This window comes from Amblyomma maculatum, chromosome 6 (genome assembly GCF_055883805.1).
Source record: "Amblyomma maculatum isolate TAMU_Amacu chromosome 6, ASM5588380v1, whole genome shotgun sequence".
Classification (NCBI taxonomy): domain Eukaryota; kingdom Metazoa; phylum Arthropoda; class Arachnida; order Ixodida; family Ixodidae; genus Amblyomma; species Amblyomma maculatum.
Window position 1 is genome coordinate 81,415,690 of NC_139349.1, and position 17,835 is coordinate 81,433,524.

At 43.6% G+C, this 17,835-nt stretch overlaps 1 protein-coding gene across 3 annotated transcripts in view; it reads left to right on the top strand.

Annotated features, from left to right (window-relative positions):
- LOC146186100 (dopamine D2-like receptor) overlaps positions 1-17,835 on the top strand; it is a 599,817-nt gene that overhangs the window by 531,739 nt on the left and 50,243 nt on the right. For all 3 annotated transcript variants that reach the window (XM_084607030.1, XM_084607029.1, XM_084607032.1), the window contains one exon: positions 11,959-12,068. In XM_084607030.1, the coding sequence (XP_084463156.1) occupies positions 11,959-12,068 (110 nt within the window). The remainder of the gene's footprint in view (positions 1-11,958; positions 12,069-17,835) is intronic.

A 17,835-nucleotide genomic window follows, 5' to 3' on the forward strand; every position in this document is an offset into this window, starting at 1 on the left:
GGAGTTAGAAGTGCTCTTGAAACAGTCACTGGCGTTGGAGTTAGAAGTGCTCTTGAAACATTCACTGGCGTTGGAGTTAGAAGTGCTCTTGAAACAGTCACTGGCGTTGAAGTTAGAAGTTCTCTTGAAACAGTCACTGGCGTTGGAGTTAGAAGTGATCTTGAATAAGTCACTAGCGTTGGAGTTAGAAGTGCACTTGAAACAGTCACTAGCGTTGGAGTTAGAAGTGCTCTTGAAACGGCCACTGGCGTTGGAGTTAGAAGTGCTCTTGAAACAGTCACTGGCGTTAGAGTTAGAAGTGCTCTTGAAACAGTCACTGGCGTTGGAGTTAGAAGTGCTCTTGAAACAGTCACTGGCGTTGGAGTTAGAAGTGCTCTTGAAACAGTCACTGGCGTTGGAGTTAGAAGTGCTCTTGAAACAGTCACTGGCATTGCAGTTAGAAGTGCTCTTGAAACAGTCACTGGCATTGGAGTTAGAAGTGCTCTTGAAACATTCACTGGCGTTGAAGTTAGAAGTGCTCTTGAAACATTCACTGGCGTTGAAGTTAGAAGTGCTCTTGAAACAGTCACTGGCGTTGGAGTTAGAAGTGCTCTTGAAACAGTCACTGGCGTTGGAGTTAGAAGTGCTCTTGAAACAGTCACTTGCGTTGGAGTTAAAAGTGCTCTTGAAACAGTCACTGGCGTTGGAGTTAGAAGTGCTCTTGAAACATTCACTGGCGTTGGAGTTAGAAGTGCTCTTGAAACAGTCACTGGCGTTGAAGTTAGAAGTTCTCTTGAAACAGTGACTGGCGTTGGAGTTAGAAGTGCTCTTGAATAAGTCACTAGCGTTGGAGTTAGAAGTGCACTTGAAACAGTCACTAGCGTTGGATTTAGAAGTGCTCTTGAAACAGTCACTTGCGTTGGAGTTAGAAGTGCTCTTGAAACAGTCACTGGCGTTGGAGTTAGAAGTGCTCTTGAAACATTCACTGGTGTTGGAGTTAGAAGTGCTCTTAAAACAGTCACTGGCGTTGGAGTTAGAAGTGCTCTTGAAACAGTCACTGGCATTGGAGTTAGAAGTGCTCTTGAAACATTAACTGGCGTTGGAGTCAGAAGTGAACTTGAAACAGTCACTGGTGTTGGATTTAGAAGTGCTCTTGAAACAGTCACTGGCGTTGGAGTTAGATATGCTCTCGAAACAGTCACTGGCGTTGGAGTTAGAAGTGCTCTTGAAACTGTCACTGGCGTTGGAGTTAGAAGTGCTCTGGAAACAGTCACTGGCATTGGAGTTAGAAGTGCTCTTGAAACAGTCACTGGCATTGGAGTTAGAAGTGCGCTTGAAACATTCACTGGCGTTGAAGTTAGAAGTGCTCTTGAAACAGTCACTGGCGTTGGAGTTAGAAGTGCCCTTGAAACAGTCACTGGCGTTGGAGTTAGAAGTGCTCTTGAAACAGTCACTGGCGTTGGAGTTAGAAGTGCTCTTGAAACAGTCACTGGCGTTGGAGTTAGAAGTGCTCTTGAAACAGTCACTGGCGTTGGAGTTAGAAGTGCTCTTGAAACATTCACTGGCGTTGGAGTTAGAAGTGCTCTTGAAACAGTCACTGGCGTTGAAGTTAGAGGTTCTCTTGAAACAGTCACTGGCGTTGGAGTTAGAAGTGCTCTTGAAACAGTCACTGATAAAAACTGCTTCGTGCCGTATTCGAATTTCGGGCTAACCGCTAAAAACAATCTTTGAAAACATTAAGAGGCTTTCCTATTTTTTTAAAATAACTATAAACTTGTATTATTTCGATACATCCAAAGATATGAACAGGGGGATTTTCTATTTGCTATCTGAAAATTTAAATTATTCGAAAAATCACAGCGTAAGCCGCCGGCTAACAACTGCAGGCATGCATTCGGGGATGGGCTGCTATCAAAATATGCAGCACATTTAGGTGTGCAGAAAAAATGTTCTCTGGGCAAATTCTTCCTGCGCGTTTTAGCAATTACTAATTAGCGCTTCCACTACGAGAGATATTAGGCTTTTCTCCAGATCAGGAATAGCGAGTTTCTTATTCCTAACGATAAAGTTTTTTGACGGTAACGAAGTCGGAAGAATGACATGAAAAGCGCAAATTTTGAGGCTAAATTTCATTGCGCCATGTTTTCAAGCCTTCAGCATGGAAGCAAATTTGTCCTTGAAAAACTTTGAGGTCAAAAACTCCAGCTCAGGTATCCGCAGAACAAGTACGACAGATACTGTGCCTTTCCTTTCCTGTGAACCAGTTATAAGAAAAATTATGAAGAGACCGTGGATTGAAAAAGCGGTGTTACAGGGGCTATCGCTGCAACACTCACGGCTTTCGCTCCATCGCTAGGTTCAAGGCGTGCTTCAGCCACCACAAGGTTGAAGCGAAAGATTCACTAAGCGAAATAAATTCAAGGTCACCGTGTGCTTTCGATCACTTTCCAACATCTTCGAGGTCAAGTTGGAACATAAGCCACAACCACTTTCTCTAGGTATCATCTCACCAAATGTCAAGATCAAAGTCAAAGGTCAACTGGTGTGCGAAGTAAATGCGTGAGCAGCTGCGTGGCGAGACACATGATCGCTGACGTCAATATCGAGTGCGCAGCCGCGCCTCGGACTGAGACTACGCTCAGTTCAAACCAAAGCGAACTTCTTTATGGATCATTGGAGTCTCTTTCTAGCCATAACCAAAGAAAAGCTTATGCTGAATAAATAGTTTTACCATTTGTGACCATGCTTCAGCTTTCGCTTCACACTAGGTTTAACTGAAGCTAAACCACAGTTTGTTTTCTTTTTTTTTTTTGCTTTGTTGTCAATTAACTGTTGTGGTTGCTTTGCTCAATGTTAAGTTTTTCTTCTAGCTTTCCATCTTTATCATGAAACGTTTAATTTTATTTGAAACGTAATCATTCGAACCAGCATTTGATGCAGTTAATTAGGACAAGGGAAATACTTATTAAATCAATAGCAAAAAAAAACACCTTGAACAAAATTTGAGCCTGGTCAAAACAGGCATATCAATTGCTATGCATACCTTTCGTCGCAGCATTTTTGCAAACAAGAAAAGGTTGTGTTTTATAAAAGAATAAGGACCCGCCGTGGTGGTGCAGTGGTCAGGGGGCTCGACTACTGTGCCCAAGGATGCGGAATAGAATCTCGGACGCGGCGGCCGCTTTTCGATAGAGGCGAAAAGCCAGTGCCCGTGTGTTGTGCTATGTCAGTGCACGTTAAAGAACCCCAGGTGGTCGAAATTTCCGGACCCCTCCACTGCGGCGTCTCTCATAGTCTGAGTCGCTTTTAAGACGTTAAACCCCAAAAAGCCAAACGAAACCAAACCAAGCCACCATAAAAAAATTACCCTTTATATTACAGTTTCCTTCCCACTCGGCTGTTTTCTTCAGGTTTTCTCAGAAACGAAGAGAAAAGAAAAAACAGCGCTAGGCTTATTACACCACGGTGAGCAGCTTGTATACCGGTCTGCCGATCAGCGCTTGCTTGTCCCTAAAGCTGACGCTGGGAGTCCAACGTTGCTACTTTTCTTGATCGCGACATTCCCTGCGAAAAGAATCAGAGCGGAAAGAATTGCTGGTAGAAAAGCCGGAGCAAAAGCCAGCGACTTTGGAGTCGGAAACACTAATAACAATAAAATTATAAGAACTTAGTGCTTCAAAAGCCTGCTTCAAAGTTGCGCTTCGACAAGGAAGCGGGGTAATTTTTGTGATATTTCCTCAGTGAAACTGTTATTTTCTTGCGGGCTATGAAAGGGGGAAAAATTAGGAGACGTCGATTCTAGCAGTATATTATTTTTGTGTGGAAGTTCAAGCGCCTTCAGGATTAACTCAATGCGGCGCCTTATCTTCAGAAATTTAACATAAAAAGAAGCCGTCTCAAGAAGGTCTTCGCCTAAATAGAAACGTTTCAGCCTGGACCTCTTCAGAAAATTCCGGAAATAATTTCTCTCCAGAAAGTGCCATGCCATTCAACATGGCTCTCTTCCTTTTTCCAGCAAAGACACACCTTTTCCCGCCTTTCAATCTTCTTGAAGTTTCAGAGAGAAAGAGAAAGACGAGAATAAAACACACACACACACACACCTCTTTCCGTGAACCGTTGTCGATGCACGATTCGCTGCTTTTTGCTATTGTCTGCTTTCTTTAGTTTTTATTTGTCGCCCTCTTACCCCGCGAAGTTGTCATTGACGCGAAGATGTCTTCCTCGTTTTTTATACTTTCCTTTTTCTATCGTCTTCGCCATTCTCTCCTTCATTTTAGACGCTAGCGGGAAAATTGCAACCCGGCTGAAACCGCGATCGGCGGAGGAATCAAACAATGGGAAGCCGCGATTTGTTACGCTGAGTCAGCCCTAAAGTGGATCCTCCACGCCCATGCCTGAAAGGCTTCCTTTCCCTCTTGTTTTTCTTCCTTCGCGTTTCCTCCACCGAGCGTTCTTCTTGGTTTCGTTCTCTATTCATCTTTCAGATTCATTCATTTTATTCTGTTTGACTGCTTTCTCCATTTCCTTCTTTTTTTGTTTTTTTTCCTTTTTCACATTCTTACGTGTCACTCTACCTCGCGACTTTGACGTCAGCCGGTTTAGAAGTCGAGACTGGGCGGACCTAGCGCAGCCTTCGCGTTTACAGAGTTTTCCTATTTTACTCTACGCCGCTGGCATATATTCCTCACGTTTGTGGTTTCCTCGTCTTTACTTACGTTTGTTTATCTTACTCTTTACTTCCTTTTTTTCCGGATCGCTGAGGCCACTGATCTTACCTGCTCTTTGGGATCGTTTTACGTGGTACCGTTTTCTTGATCCGTCCCGGCAACCAATTGAGTGCGCGCTGATTTTATTTTAAACTTCCATATCTTTCTGTTGTTGTCGTTTTTTTTGTGTGTTTTTTTTTTACTCCACTCTGTTCTCATATCCGCCTTTACCTTCGGCTTTTTCTGCGTCTATACAGTTGAGTGTGACGCCCCGACTCACATCAAAAGTGGATTTGACTTGTGCCAGCTCCCTATGGGCTCCTCGACGCCCCACAAAACTTGAGGGACTGCTTCTTGTGGGAACCGGTCAATCCCTTCTTCCATAGCCCGGTTATCTGGGACCGTTCCTTCCCAAAAGCGGCCCGGATTTTTCTTCAAGGACGACTTGGCATCACCTGTTTTGCACTCCTTTCGCCCTTCTAAGGTCCTCTACTTCTTGTCTGCGCGTCTTTTTTTTTTTATTACTATTCTTGTCGTACTGGCAATTCCACTCCCGACCAGCGCAGAGAACTCTCAGGAATCGATACTGTGGTGTCCCCATCTCTTTGTCAGTAACCGTTGAAAAAAAAAAATAACCGACTGCGACGGCTTGGTGAATCTGGAGTTCCCGATACTGGTTTTAAGTGGTATGCATTTGGATCCCACCATAATGATAAAGTTAGGACACTCATGGTTCCCAACCTTGGCACAAGGTGGCTTAAATAAATTTAACGATTCCAAAGTGGCGTTCCGCACAGCCAAAGCCTACTTTGAGGGCCAAAAATGCGTTTTATTTGTTATAAAGAAGAAAAGCTATTCAAATACTCACACATAGGTACATCATTCCCCTTTATGCATTTACATAACTATGGGGCGAATATCATAAGTATATGCAATTGGCGAAAACGTATCATTATTGAATTTGCTTCCTGTCTGCCTTACTCTGCGTATCAGAGCCTACGTGTGACCCCGCCGTTGTCATGGCGGTCAAGGCGTTGCGGATTAGGTCGCCCTGCTGCTGTAGGGCATGTTTCTCAAGCTTTCAGAAACTGCGAGAAAGCAGAAAATATGTCCAGGACCAATTTACCTTTTTCATTCTTAAAAACATAGCGCAATGGAGAAAGTACAAGTGAGTAGACGCGAAAATCGTTTTTTTCTGCCGGCTTGCTTCTCATTTTGTCAGTTACACTGTCCTTTTAGGAACGTTGCGCCAACTAGCTGAGCTCTCTGTTTTGTCTTCTGCAATTCCAGGATTCGGTAACCTCTAAATTTAATAAAACCTTATTGCATCGGCCTTCAAGCTTCTATTTCCATAAAACGTAATCGTATATAGTTATATAGGCTGAATGTTTAACTGTTTACAAATATGTATTCGAAAAACTACGTCAGATACATCTGTGGGGTCAGCGCAGGTGGCGTTTACAGCAAAGCAGTAATCATCTACGTGACATAGCTTGGTTATTGGACAAATAATTGCGAAACTCACCAACTATTTGCTTCTGACCTTAAGAGGCAGTAGTACATTGCCAGTTTAAAAGGTCCCTACACCAACGGTAAGCCTCGTTTTTAAATTTCCCTGATCAGCATTATGGTTCCAGATATAGAAAGTTAAAAAAAATGCATCTGAAGGCTCATTTTGTCGCCTTTTCGGCATTGCAGCATCGAGATATGGCGTCTACCGTATTTTCTATGCATCAAATATACAGACGTCATTTATGTATTTGATGCTGTTGAACAACTTAACATGATTTTTGTGAAATAACTGCCCCTCACGACTTCGTTCTATATTTACGCAATGCTCGAAAGCTAACCCAGAAAGCTTTCCAAACCTCGTTTTATTATTATTTTTATATATATCGAATATTCTGAACCACAGTGCCGACTAAGATCATTTCAAAACGGGGCACACCTTTCTCGCTGATGTCCTTGAATTTCTCAATATCGTATTGCTCTCTTTAATGAAAAGCAAGTAAGTTTATTAGTTAATTTCCGTTACTAAATCATCTAATCATCAGGATGCTGTGTCAAATATCTCTTCACATATTCATATAATACGGTCAACTTACACAGAGTGTATGAATACAGGTATCTGGGTCTCCCACTCACACACGACATGTCTTGGTCAAAACACATTTATGTCATCTTTAATAAGGCCCTTAAATGACTAGAGTACTTACACCGGACTTTGCTCGCTGCTCCTCAAGAGACTAAGCTCCTGACATATACAACTCTCCTTCGCCCCATTCTCGAGTACGCTTGTGTTGTTTAGAATCCGTACAAACAGTGTGACATCAACAAACTATAATCTGTGAGAAAAAAAAAAGGCGGTGTGTTTTGTTTGCAAGAGATTTGACATGGGTTTTTCATCGTCTCTTTTTATTACCCAACTGGACCCGGGTACACTTGCTTTAAATATAGCTTTTTTCTTCACTGAAGCTTGGAATTCTTTACCAAGCAGCATTCGCTCATTATCATTAGAGATATTCCTAGAAGCCTGTTCCTAGTGTTGTATATTTGTTTCTGTGTTTCTTTGTTTCCTACTGTACCTCACTTCCCGAGGCTGAAGCATGTAAAAATAAATAAATAAATAGATAGACACGCACGTGATGTCCGCCTTGATATAAGAGGCACCTTCATTGACCATATAACCGTACGTGTACCTCTTCTGAGTGTTAATATCCAAACTGATAAAGGTTAAAGAAATTCACACGGTATTGCACTTTTTATATCCTTTCAAAATGCTTCTGAGCACCTTTTTTTTTTTTTTTTTTCAAGTTCAAAAATGTGGCGAACTGCGCAGAATTGCTCATCATGTAAGCTTTCAGACCAGCAAAGTAGTTGCAATTTTCTTCTCTGTAAGAAAATGATAAATGGGCTCCTTGACAAAGAATACAATTTGTTACCCTTAGCGACCAGCAGTTATTCTCTCTTCGCAATACATGCCCTGCAAATACACATTTATTTTTCTTGATTTCCACTAGAATGTCATTCATTCGAGTTATTTCTCTGACCCACACTGCACGCTTCCTTAACATTACACCTGTCATTTTTCGTTCCGTAGCTCTATACGTTGTGCTCAGCTTAAGTAAAACCCTTTTCGTTAGCCTACCATTTCAGCCCGATGTGGCAACAAAATCACTTAAACAGACGCAGTATGGGAAATTCGCAGAAATAAAAGTCCAACAAATAAATTATAAAATGTAAGCATGCAAGAAGCGAGACTGTTTTCAGATGACAAATGCGAAAAATATTTACAGCTTTTATACATCTTTTTTTTTATATGGTGCCGCAGTCCGTAAGCAACCGTAAAGTGGCTACCAGAAATTGTCGCTTTTTGAAGCATAATTTTCCAGCCAGTGCCGTGAGGTCTGCCCTCCTCCGGACAAACCGTTTTTAGTACACACCGCCGCATCCAGACTCCCACTTTCCACTACGTCTACCAGCAACACTATATATAGAGTGTATTACAATTGTGCGGCGCTTTTCATACCAATCTCCGTTTATACTATCACATTGGCATGCCTTGGTCTGGAGGCCCTACAGGGCCCCCATTCTAGAGCTGGAAAAAGCAGCTTTGCACATAACAAAATTCACTACTATGGGGAACGTCGTTACCGACATCACCGCCACCGCATCTTCGTGATGTCACAGCACTCACGTTTTCGCAGCTATTGTCGTCACTCCAGCGCCGGTGGCTGCTTTTGAGGAGGTTCTTTAAAACCTCACTAATCAAAGGGTTGATTAAGTGGGATTAAGCAAACACTCGACCATAACGGTCAAACTATGAACATATCTTGTTATACAAACACATTAGACTAGACAAAAAAAATAAATAAAAAATACTGAGCTTAAGCTTAACAGACAAAACGAGTATGAATACAAACTAATCAGTCCCCGAACGCTGGAAGAAGGAAGACCATGCGGACGCTCTCGGTTGCGTGGGCTCGGAGGGCCTGGCCGAGGCTAGGCCGAGGCGAAAGGCCTCACGCGGTAGAGACGCCCGATTTCCAGGTGCGTCTGTCCAGCGCACCAGCACGAACGTGCTTCAGTAGCACAACAGGAGTCGGCCACACCCAGGTCTGGTTACCCGGGTCATAGGACAGGTGGGACGCGATCCGCAGGAGATCCGTGGCCACTGCATTGTCTGGTATCTCGGGTTCACCTCCATTATCTCACCCTCTCAATGCCTACATGGCAATAAAAGCGGCTCTGGTCGTTCCAGTCAACAGGCCCATGCACACTCCTCCTTTTTCTTTGTGACTTGTTGAGCCTCTTTGCTCGGATCAGGATTGCTCGGCTGCCTAGTTACTGGATCAGCTGAAGGAGGGTGAGCTATCATGGGAAAGAACGATGAAATGCAGCACTTGACACCGGTGGTCTTCCTTAGAAAAAAAAAAAAGAAAAAAAAAGGAAGATGAGCGCATTTTCACTTCGTTCTTTTGCTACTTGGCGAGCTAGACGCCGACGTGCGCGGCAACTCCACGAGTGCGAATTCTGCGGACAATTCAAGCAATATATGTCAAGTCCGGTTTAGTGGTTCAGGCGGCCTTGCTTTTACTCCCTCTCACAAAGCAGCTGCTTTTTACAGACTTTAAATGCGCTCAGAATTTAAATAGAATGGACCCTTATTTTTATTTTTTTTTTTTATTTTTTTTTTTTGCTTGCTAAGGGTCACGTTGAGAAGTTTGGCGGTTTTGAACTAAATTTTGTGGGAAAATGGGATAGGATATGCGGACGCATTTTCTTAACATTTCTGGGCGGCTAGTTGAATTCAGATGAAAGGAACTTCACTTTGAGCGTCAAGGTAAGCTGCGCCAGAGACTTATTATTATTTTTTTTTTCAAAACAAAGGCCTCTTTTGTGAGCGCGAATAGCAACGCGCGCACGAGCACAAAGGCAGAACAAAGATGTATGTTGAGACCAAACTAAAAAATCCGACATCGTCAAGAGACTGTAAGTGCCCCGTCAAAATAGTTAAGTACTGCTATGTATATGCGGTGCGACAGAGGGTTTCGTGACGAGATATATTCCTGCATTTTCCCTTGAAGTTTCATGAAGGCGCCAATATTGCTTGTTTCGGACTTAAAAGATACTCTTGATTTTGCGCCTCTACGTACTGCATCACTTGTGTTTTTTTAAATACAATTGTTTCCCAATAACACTAAATTGGTAGTCGGCGCATGTGTTTCTGCAGTCGCAGATTAATTAATATGGACCTCACTCCAGCGTTCACACCTTTCTGTCTTGTTTGCTAATGGAATATGCATGTTTGCTGCCTTTGTATGCAAGGGAGAAAGTAAATGATATTTCCATGTGCATCAAGCATTCATCTCTATTCCTAAGTTCTCATGTCACTTGACCGCTGCAGTTTTGTCCACACACTGTCCGTGGCTATGGCTTGCTGATTCTTTGTTTCGTCTTGTTTAGAATGCATGGTTTTACATACACGCCAAATTATTCGCCCTACTGTTCTACTGATGCAAGCCACTGTCCAGGCGAACTCATATCGAATGTTTGTGAGATTTATTTATACTTCGTCGCCTGATTCAAGTTCCCGGCGTCGTACTCAGCCGAACTTGGTGGCTTCATTAACTCCCACTACGGAAGGGAGCGGTATTGTTCACTACAATTCCAGCAACACGAGCTCTCGACATTGCTTTGTGCCCAGTCTTCGGCTCATAGAGCGGAAGTGTGTATAACTTCACTTCCGGGAGCAGCATCGTGTTCCATTTAGCACGAAGCACGCCGCAAGATGTCTTCTTGGAGCTGCGTGCCGCAACGTCGATTTTCTGGCCGCCTTTCCACGCTCCAAATGTTCCGTCACTCTACTGACGCAGAATTCCCTTCGTTCCGTGAGGCAGTTAATCGAGGAGAAAATCGGTGTTCTTAACATGTTATCTTGCTTCCTTATTTTGTTTTCAGACTTAGTTATATTTTAGAGCAAACAAAAAGATAAGACCTATGGAGTGTTTCGTGAAGGGCAGTTTGTTAGCCAAGTCACTCATTCTTCCCCTTCCTTTTCCCTTTCAAGTGCGACAGGCTACGATATTGACTGACTTTTTTTCCTGGGTACTGTTCATCTAGACGTATCATATTTTTATTGCTTTCTCCAGTTGAGTGCGAAATTTAAGACCAATTCTCTGCTAGAATGGAAACAGTGTGCTTCCTTTCGAAATGCTTATGCATGTACAGTCCTTAGCAAAAATAGTATAGAACACGCAGCTGGTGATGGAGTTCGGGAAACCTGCATCCAAATACCATCTAGCGACAGGAACAAGTGATAACGACACCCGCACGTTGACAAATTGGGGCACCGCCACAATTGCCTCGTTCCCAGATATCTGTTACCTAAAGGCGTCGCAATGCAGTTTTCCCGAACTCTACCACCAACTTCGTGTTGTATACCAATTTTGATTACGACTTTAGATTTACCTGTAAATCTTCTACACAGCGACCGCAAAGAATGCAATTTCGCATGGCGAACGTTCGGAAACTGGGTCGCACATTACGGGAACACGTATTGCCTTTTTTACAACAAAGTTAACAGGCTTCTTCCCATTGCAGGTTTCCTAAACGTTACTCATCAACGCTGTATGAATACCTAAGCATGTGGCTGTAGTTTTTCCAAAGTAGACCCATTTCTTGTGCCACGTGCTGGGATCAGCTAATTCTGTGTTCACCATCGCACAACTGTACCGCAAAATAGCTTAATTGTAGGCATGTTGGTATTTTGCTCTTAAAAGGCGTTACCATAAACCAGAGTGGACGTACACGTAAGAAAAGAATTATACAGGACATGGGCTGAACTGCCAACTGAATTTGCTTACTGACGGAGTCTTTATTATATCAATTATTTTACGCTAAATAAATTCTGCAGGTCTTCGCACGCGCATATCTGACGCTCTGGTAGAGCGAAAGTTTCAAAAAAACGTGATTAGTACTAAATACAATTAACGCTAGACGTAAATTTCCAGTGTCGCTTTTGCGATGTTTCTTGAAGTGATGACTGAAAATTCGCAAATATCACTGCAATTCTGCACTGGTTCGTTACCTTTGCTATGTTATTAATTACTAGGTCAAGTTATTTATTCCCACTGCTCCTACAACGCCTCGTCATCTTCTAATGACTAGTGTTATATGGAGTCATGCGTAGAAACTAATTATATGCCAGTACAAACATTGTTTACCACATATTACCAACCTCGCCTCTTTTTTTTTTTTTTTCCCGCAGGTAAACGTGGACTGGGAGCTGAGTGAAACGCTGTGCGACTTCTACATTGCGGTTGACGTCACCTGCAGCACCGCTTCCATATTTAACTTGGTCGCCATCAGCATAGACAGGTGAGCGCACACCTCGCAGCACCCCAACCCTACCCTCCCCATCCACCGCGCCTTTGCGCGAAGAGCCTGAAATTTCCACCCAGTGAAGCGCAAAGTGCCTCACGAAACGCCCTCCGGCGGTTGCTTCCAATATGAGAAACCTCCCTTGCTACGGCACTGCTTCTTTCGCAGTTTGCTCTCCCTCTCTCTCTCCCTCCCTCATCTCTCTCTCTTTCTCTCTCTCTCTCTCTCTCTTTCTTCTTTTGGCGAATAGTCCGTGGGTGGTGATACCTACATCCGATCTTCGCAATATGCGAGTCTGGCGGCAACAGGGTCGATAAATAATACATAACGAAGAAAAAAAAAACGCGTTCATAATGATTCGTGATGCGGACGTAAGGCTTACTGAACAACCGGTGTTTTTCCTAAATTTGCTTTTTCACAACCACGCCCTGGATCGGCGATAAAAAGGTCGACGTCCTCCGAGAGGCGCATCTGTTAGCAAGAATGCTCAGTTTGCGCGTGCCATGCGTTTCTAAATTCTCAAAGTTCGCGACACTTTTGATGCGTAAAAAACAAGGCTGAAGTTCTTTTCTTGTATTTTTTTTATTTTCCACAATTTCGCTAAGGAAGGCATAATACACAAATAAATTGTTTTAATATAAAAAAATTAGGAAGGACTTTAACGACTAAAGTAGTAAAAAGCTAAGCCTGAGTGGCGCATTCTGATACACAACTGAACTTACGCAACTTAATTAAAGTAATTAATTAATTACTAATTTGTTTATGAATGACTTACTTGATTGTTCAGCAACTGGTAATTCTATTAATTAGTAGTTGCTCATTGATTGACATATGGCCATATAAGGCACGCATTCGCTCATACTTTGGTAGTGCTCTGTGAGTGGTCGAGACCTCTATGACGTCATCCCGCCTCGGCCAAACAGAACGCCGCAAAAGCGGAACCCATTTTGTTGAGGACAGCATGAGCCTTTGAAGCCTTTCGCCTCAAAAGGTTTGCTTGCGCGTAGTCATAGTAATAATGTCGAACTCTGTGTCGCGGCAACATGACTCAGCTGCCGTTCTAAACCCGCGCAAATTGCAGGTTAGTGTCCTTGTCAGTATAGAGGCAATCTGAACGCCGGGACTCGCACAGAAAACCAACTACACGTTCAGGCGCTAACTGGCGACTCAATCAGGACCGGGCTTAAGTTCGCTCACTTCTACTGAAGTATTCAAGCTTCAATATTCACTGGACAGTTGGTGCTCCTTTCCCCACTGCGTACCTTAGCAAACCTGACAGCTTCAACTTTCAAATTATTTGCAATAAACGCCGTTTCAGAAAGAGTCTGTCTGGGCTTTGGCAGCACGGGTACTTGCTTGCTAGCAGAGCAAAAAGTAACGGCACAAGTTGCATGGCGTTCGTGGTTTCTTTCTCAAGCCAACTCGCTTGAGTGCGAAAAAACTCACAGCAGTTTACACAGCTACACACACCCAAATTTATTTCACTATATTCATTTTTCAAATAATCCGTTAGACGTTAGAGTACGACATGCATCACCGCGTTGTGTTCGCCTGCAGTAGCTAGATTATTTAAATTTCTTCCTTGATGCTCTCTCGGCTTCGTTTTCATCCACCTTTAATGTTTAGTTTGGCTATTAGGGTTTCACGCCCGAAAGCGGAACAGGCTATGAGATGCGCCGTAACGAAAGGCTACGAAAATTTCGACCGCCCGGATTCTTAACGTGCACTGACATCGTACAGTACACGGGTACCTTCCTTTCCACTTCAATCAAAAATAGCCGCCGTGGCGGCCATCAAGTCCCACCTCCTTGGGCTCAGTAGTCGAGCGCCCTAACCACTGCAGCCCTACAGCGGGGCACTGATACGATTACTTTTGCGTGTAATTGTCGTTAAGATCACGGGAGTTAACTGTAATCGCTCATATGAAGTTTTAATTTAAATCATATAAGCCTGCCTGCATAAAGTGCTAGAATGACAACAAACGATGTGGCAACTATAAATCGGTTTATGAAGCCGGAACCACAAGAGCTGGGGAAGAATTCAATTATGATTTATTTTGCTCTCATAGGCGAATACCAAGGGGCGCCGTCATGTGTTATTGTCTAGCAAGCCATTTTAAACAATACACGAAAGTTAGCATTAATCGTTTTTAGACCTTTAAGGATAACAGAAAACAAAAACGCTTCCAGACGCATTTTTCGCATTTAGAAGTTTACGGCATATAACATTAGGGAAACGTATTAATTACATTCCGTCCTTTTAGCATGCTTACATGCATGCAGCTTACTAGTACGAGCGTGAATTACACATAGAACATTTAAAATCTAAAACCGAATCTCTCTTCACATGCAGAAGTTATTTCTTTTTCTGACCGAAATTTTCCATAAACCCATGAGCGCGCAAGTTTGTAAATGGGTTTCAAAAAACCAATACATTTATTACAAAGAGACAAAGAAAAGCGTGAACACGCGCGTAACCTGAATTGACATGTCGCAGAGGCACAGGGGCTGTTGCGTTCGAGTGCCAAGCACTAGGTCGCGAAGTTTAATCCCGGCTGCAGAGGACTAATTTTCATGGTGACGAAATGCGAAAATACCCGTGCATGTACACAAACTGTGGTGCATGCTGAAGTCCAGGTGGTCCAGTTTAACGTTAGCTCGAAACCACCTCCTTATCACCTGACTCGCAGCCCGACAATTTCGATTCGCCTCCCATTTTTTTAATAACTGCTAAATGAAGATAGTAGACCTAGGGTGGCATACCCAATATTACAGATGTTACGAACACATAAAGAAAAAGAAGTTCGCTGAAATGTCACACCGCATTGAAATTAAAGCTGTCATTTGCCATCTCCAGCAGTAACCACTATACCGTTTCTGAGACGGCAAAATGAGGCGCGAAATATCTAATCGATGTAAAATGAACACTAGCTGGTGAGGCAGGATAGAGAGAGAATCGTATCTTCGAAAAGCGCTGACTTGCAAACGGCAACAGCTACGCTATGCAGGATGATCCGAGTTCTGCGCTCGCCCGAGTTTTGTCCGAGTTTGCACGACGGCAGTTAGAGTAGACGCAGGTAGCGTGGATTGCGCGAAAGCATAAAACAATACCGGGATAAAGCTACACGATAGCCCCTTCTCCCTTCTATTTCTTTGACAACAAAGGATATCAGGGGAGAGACATTAACCAGGAGGCGACTTCGGTGTTTCGCCGCGCTATAGTTTATCGCCTTTGATACAAGGAAGACTATGCACGTTGAGACCTGAGGCACCTTTCTGTTGAGTATTAAGCGTACTCCACAGCACCGCTTCGCCATTGCCATCGTGTGTGCCTTAAGCTTTGGAAACTGCTGGAGTAACTTGCTAACCTCTCTCCGCTTTTTGCTGCATCGTTATAACGCAGGTTATAGCGTTCTTGTTCCATCGCAGTCCTAGATAACAAACCAGCGTCAGCAGATGCTTCATGTGTCTTCAGAAATGGTGCTCAGATGCATTGGCGATGTTCTTAACGCCTTTTAAGTCTATATGGTCAAGATTGTTGGCGTCCGGGAGCATGACAGTACTGAACCCGGCAAGCACGTATGGCGTAGCCAGACCGTACCATGTACAGCTTTGTATGTACTGTACGTGCTGTAGGGCTATTTGGTTCATGCTATTCATACTTTATATTCGTCTTATTTCCTGTGATCGTGTCTTGGCGCCATTACAATGAATAATAGCATGTATGTACGTACATACTTACAGTAGCAACGGAAAAAGTTACTTGTGATCAGAGCATAAACATTCTTATACGCGGCGCTGTTGTCGACATATGCGCTCACAGCGGGAATGCCAAGCACGTTCCATTTTCTAAAGCAGAGAGAGAGAGAATTAACTTTATTTGCTAAAGCAGAACTGGTCGACTAAAAACAGCGCATTCCGATGATGGCCTCTTCGAAAGCCTGCATCTTAAAGCTCGCGCATTCCTTATTGGCATGATCGTGAGCTGGCGTGACCACGCACGTGATTTAGTTCCTTGTGTTTAAATGTGCGTTTTGCTGGCGTTGATAGCAGCAGTATATTTATCTCAGTTTTTCCTCTAGAAATATTTTTGAGTAATAAACTGTCAAAAACAAAGTGGGGCAGTTCCTAGACGACGGCAAAAGCTTACAAACAGGTGCAGTTCGCCTTAGTCTGGTTTGAACAACATAGGCGGTCGCGTATCCACGAGGCATCTTTCCTGCAGGAAACTGTGGGCTTTAAGGGAAGATGGCGATAAAGAAAATATTGCTGCTCGCGACGCCAGCTCAAAACGTAAGATAAATCGACTCATGTGCGCAGTAACGATGGCGCATCTCTTTACAGATAAGCAACGCGCGCAAGCTGTCATTTAGGAAGCTTTCGGTCGTACTCCTTTCTACGACCGTCCCCACTTTAGAAAATGCAACGTGTCTGGCACTCTCGCGATCGGCGAGCAGGGCAGCAATAGCGCGCGTATCGGAACTTTTCTGCTCTGGTGACAAGTCACGTGGGCTAATCTTTTTATTGCGAATGCAATACCACTCTAGGTTTCGAGCCTTCGGCGTAGGAGGCTCCCTCTCTCGTAGAATTTTTGCGTACATTAAAAGCCGCGCCCGGACTTACCACGGGGCAAGACAACATGTAATGAATTACAAGCAGTTCTCAAGCGCGTTCAGCCCACGTCTTGCACGCCTGAGAGTGATTGCAAAGTGCCCAGAAGCGGGTAATAAAAACGCGCCAAAACCATCCCTTCTACAACTTCTTTGCACAAGTAATGCACTAGGTAGAGCGATAAACAAGTGAAAGAATGCACCAAAGGTGTGATGATGTGAGTAGTACTTTGCGACTGCCCACGAAGTCCATGAAACGGCACCCAAGTGACGATAGTTCCGGAACGACTCTAGATAAACCGATGAAACTGGAGGGCTTTCTGTGGGCTAAATTTTTCGCGTCTTGATAGCATTCGTTCATTTTCTTAAAGCGTTGGCAGAGCTCGGAGAAATAACAATACATCCAATCTCTGGGATACCTGTAGAGCGTGTCAGAACTAAGTGGAAGGAACATACAAACACACTGAAAAAAGCGCTAGACTTACCATCTAGTCCTGGCCCCGTTTGTGGGCTAGCAGTTTTCTCGAATATGAGATGAAGTACCAAATAGACATGTTTGATGAAAATAAAAAAATTCAGAAGCTTCTCTTTATTCACAACGGCACATTCGAGTGGACTGCTTGACTAGCTCCATTCATAATGATCTTGGCAGAACTGGCATTGTGTCAAAAAATAAACGCGACCTCCAAGACGACTGCCACCAGTTTGCCAGTTTGCCAATATACCCCTAAAGTGAATCATGCCATGCTTTGATAGAGCGAAGAAGCCCATGCAGCGTCTCTGTAAGCTTTATTATTCGTCATTACATTACGTGCTGATTCAGTTACCCGGCAGCATTAGGCTTTCGTTTTCTTTTGAACCTTGCCGCGTGGCGAATCTAATCCTTTTTGAGACACGACCGGCACGTTTCATCGCCCCTTTTCCCCTCTTTTCTTTTCCTCTCTCTCGTAGTGTTGACAGTGCGAGTTTCGCCAAAACAAGCTCTCTCATTATGCCTCGATGTAACGAACCAAGCAGAACGAAGTTATCAAAACTGTGTGCTTGCAGCATTCCCGCCTTTAGAGTGAAGTGTTTTTGTGCCGTCCATACGCATAGTTTTCACTCAGCTGAAGGATCAATGCTATAAAAAAGGAGGCCCATAAACGAAAAAGGTAA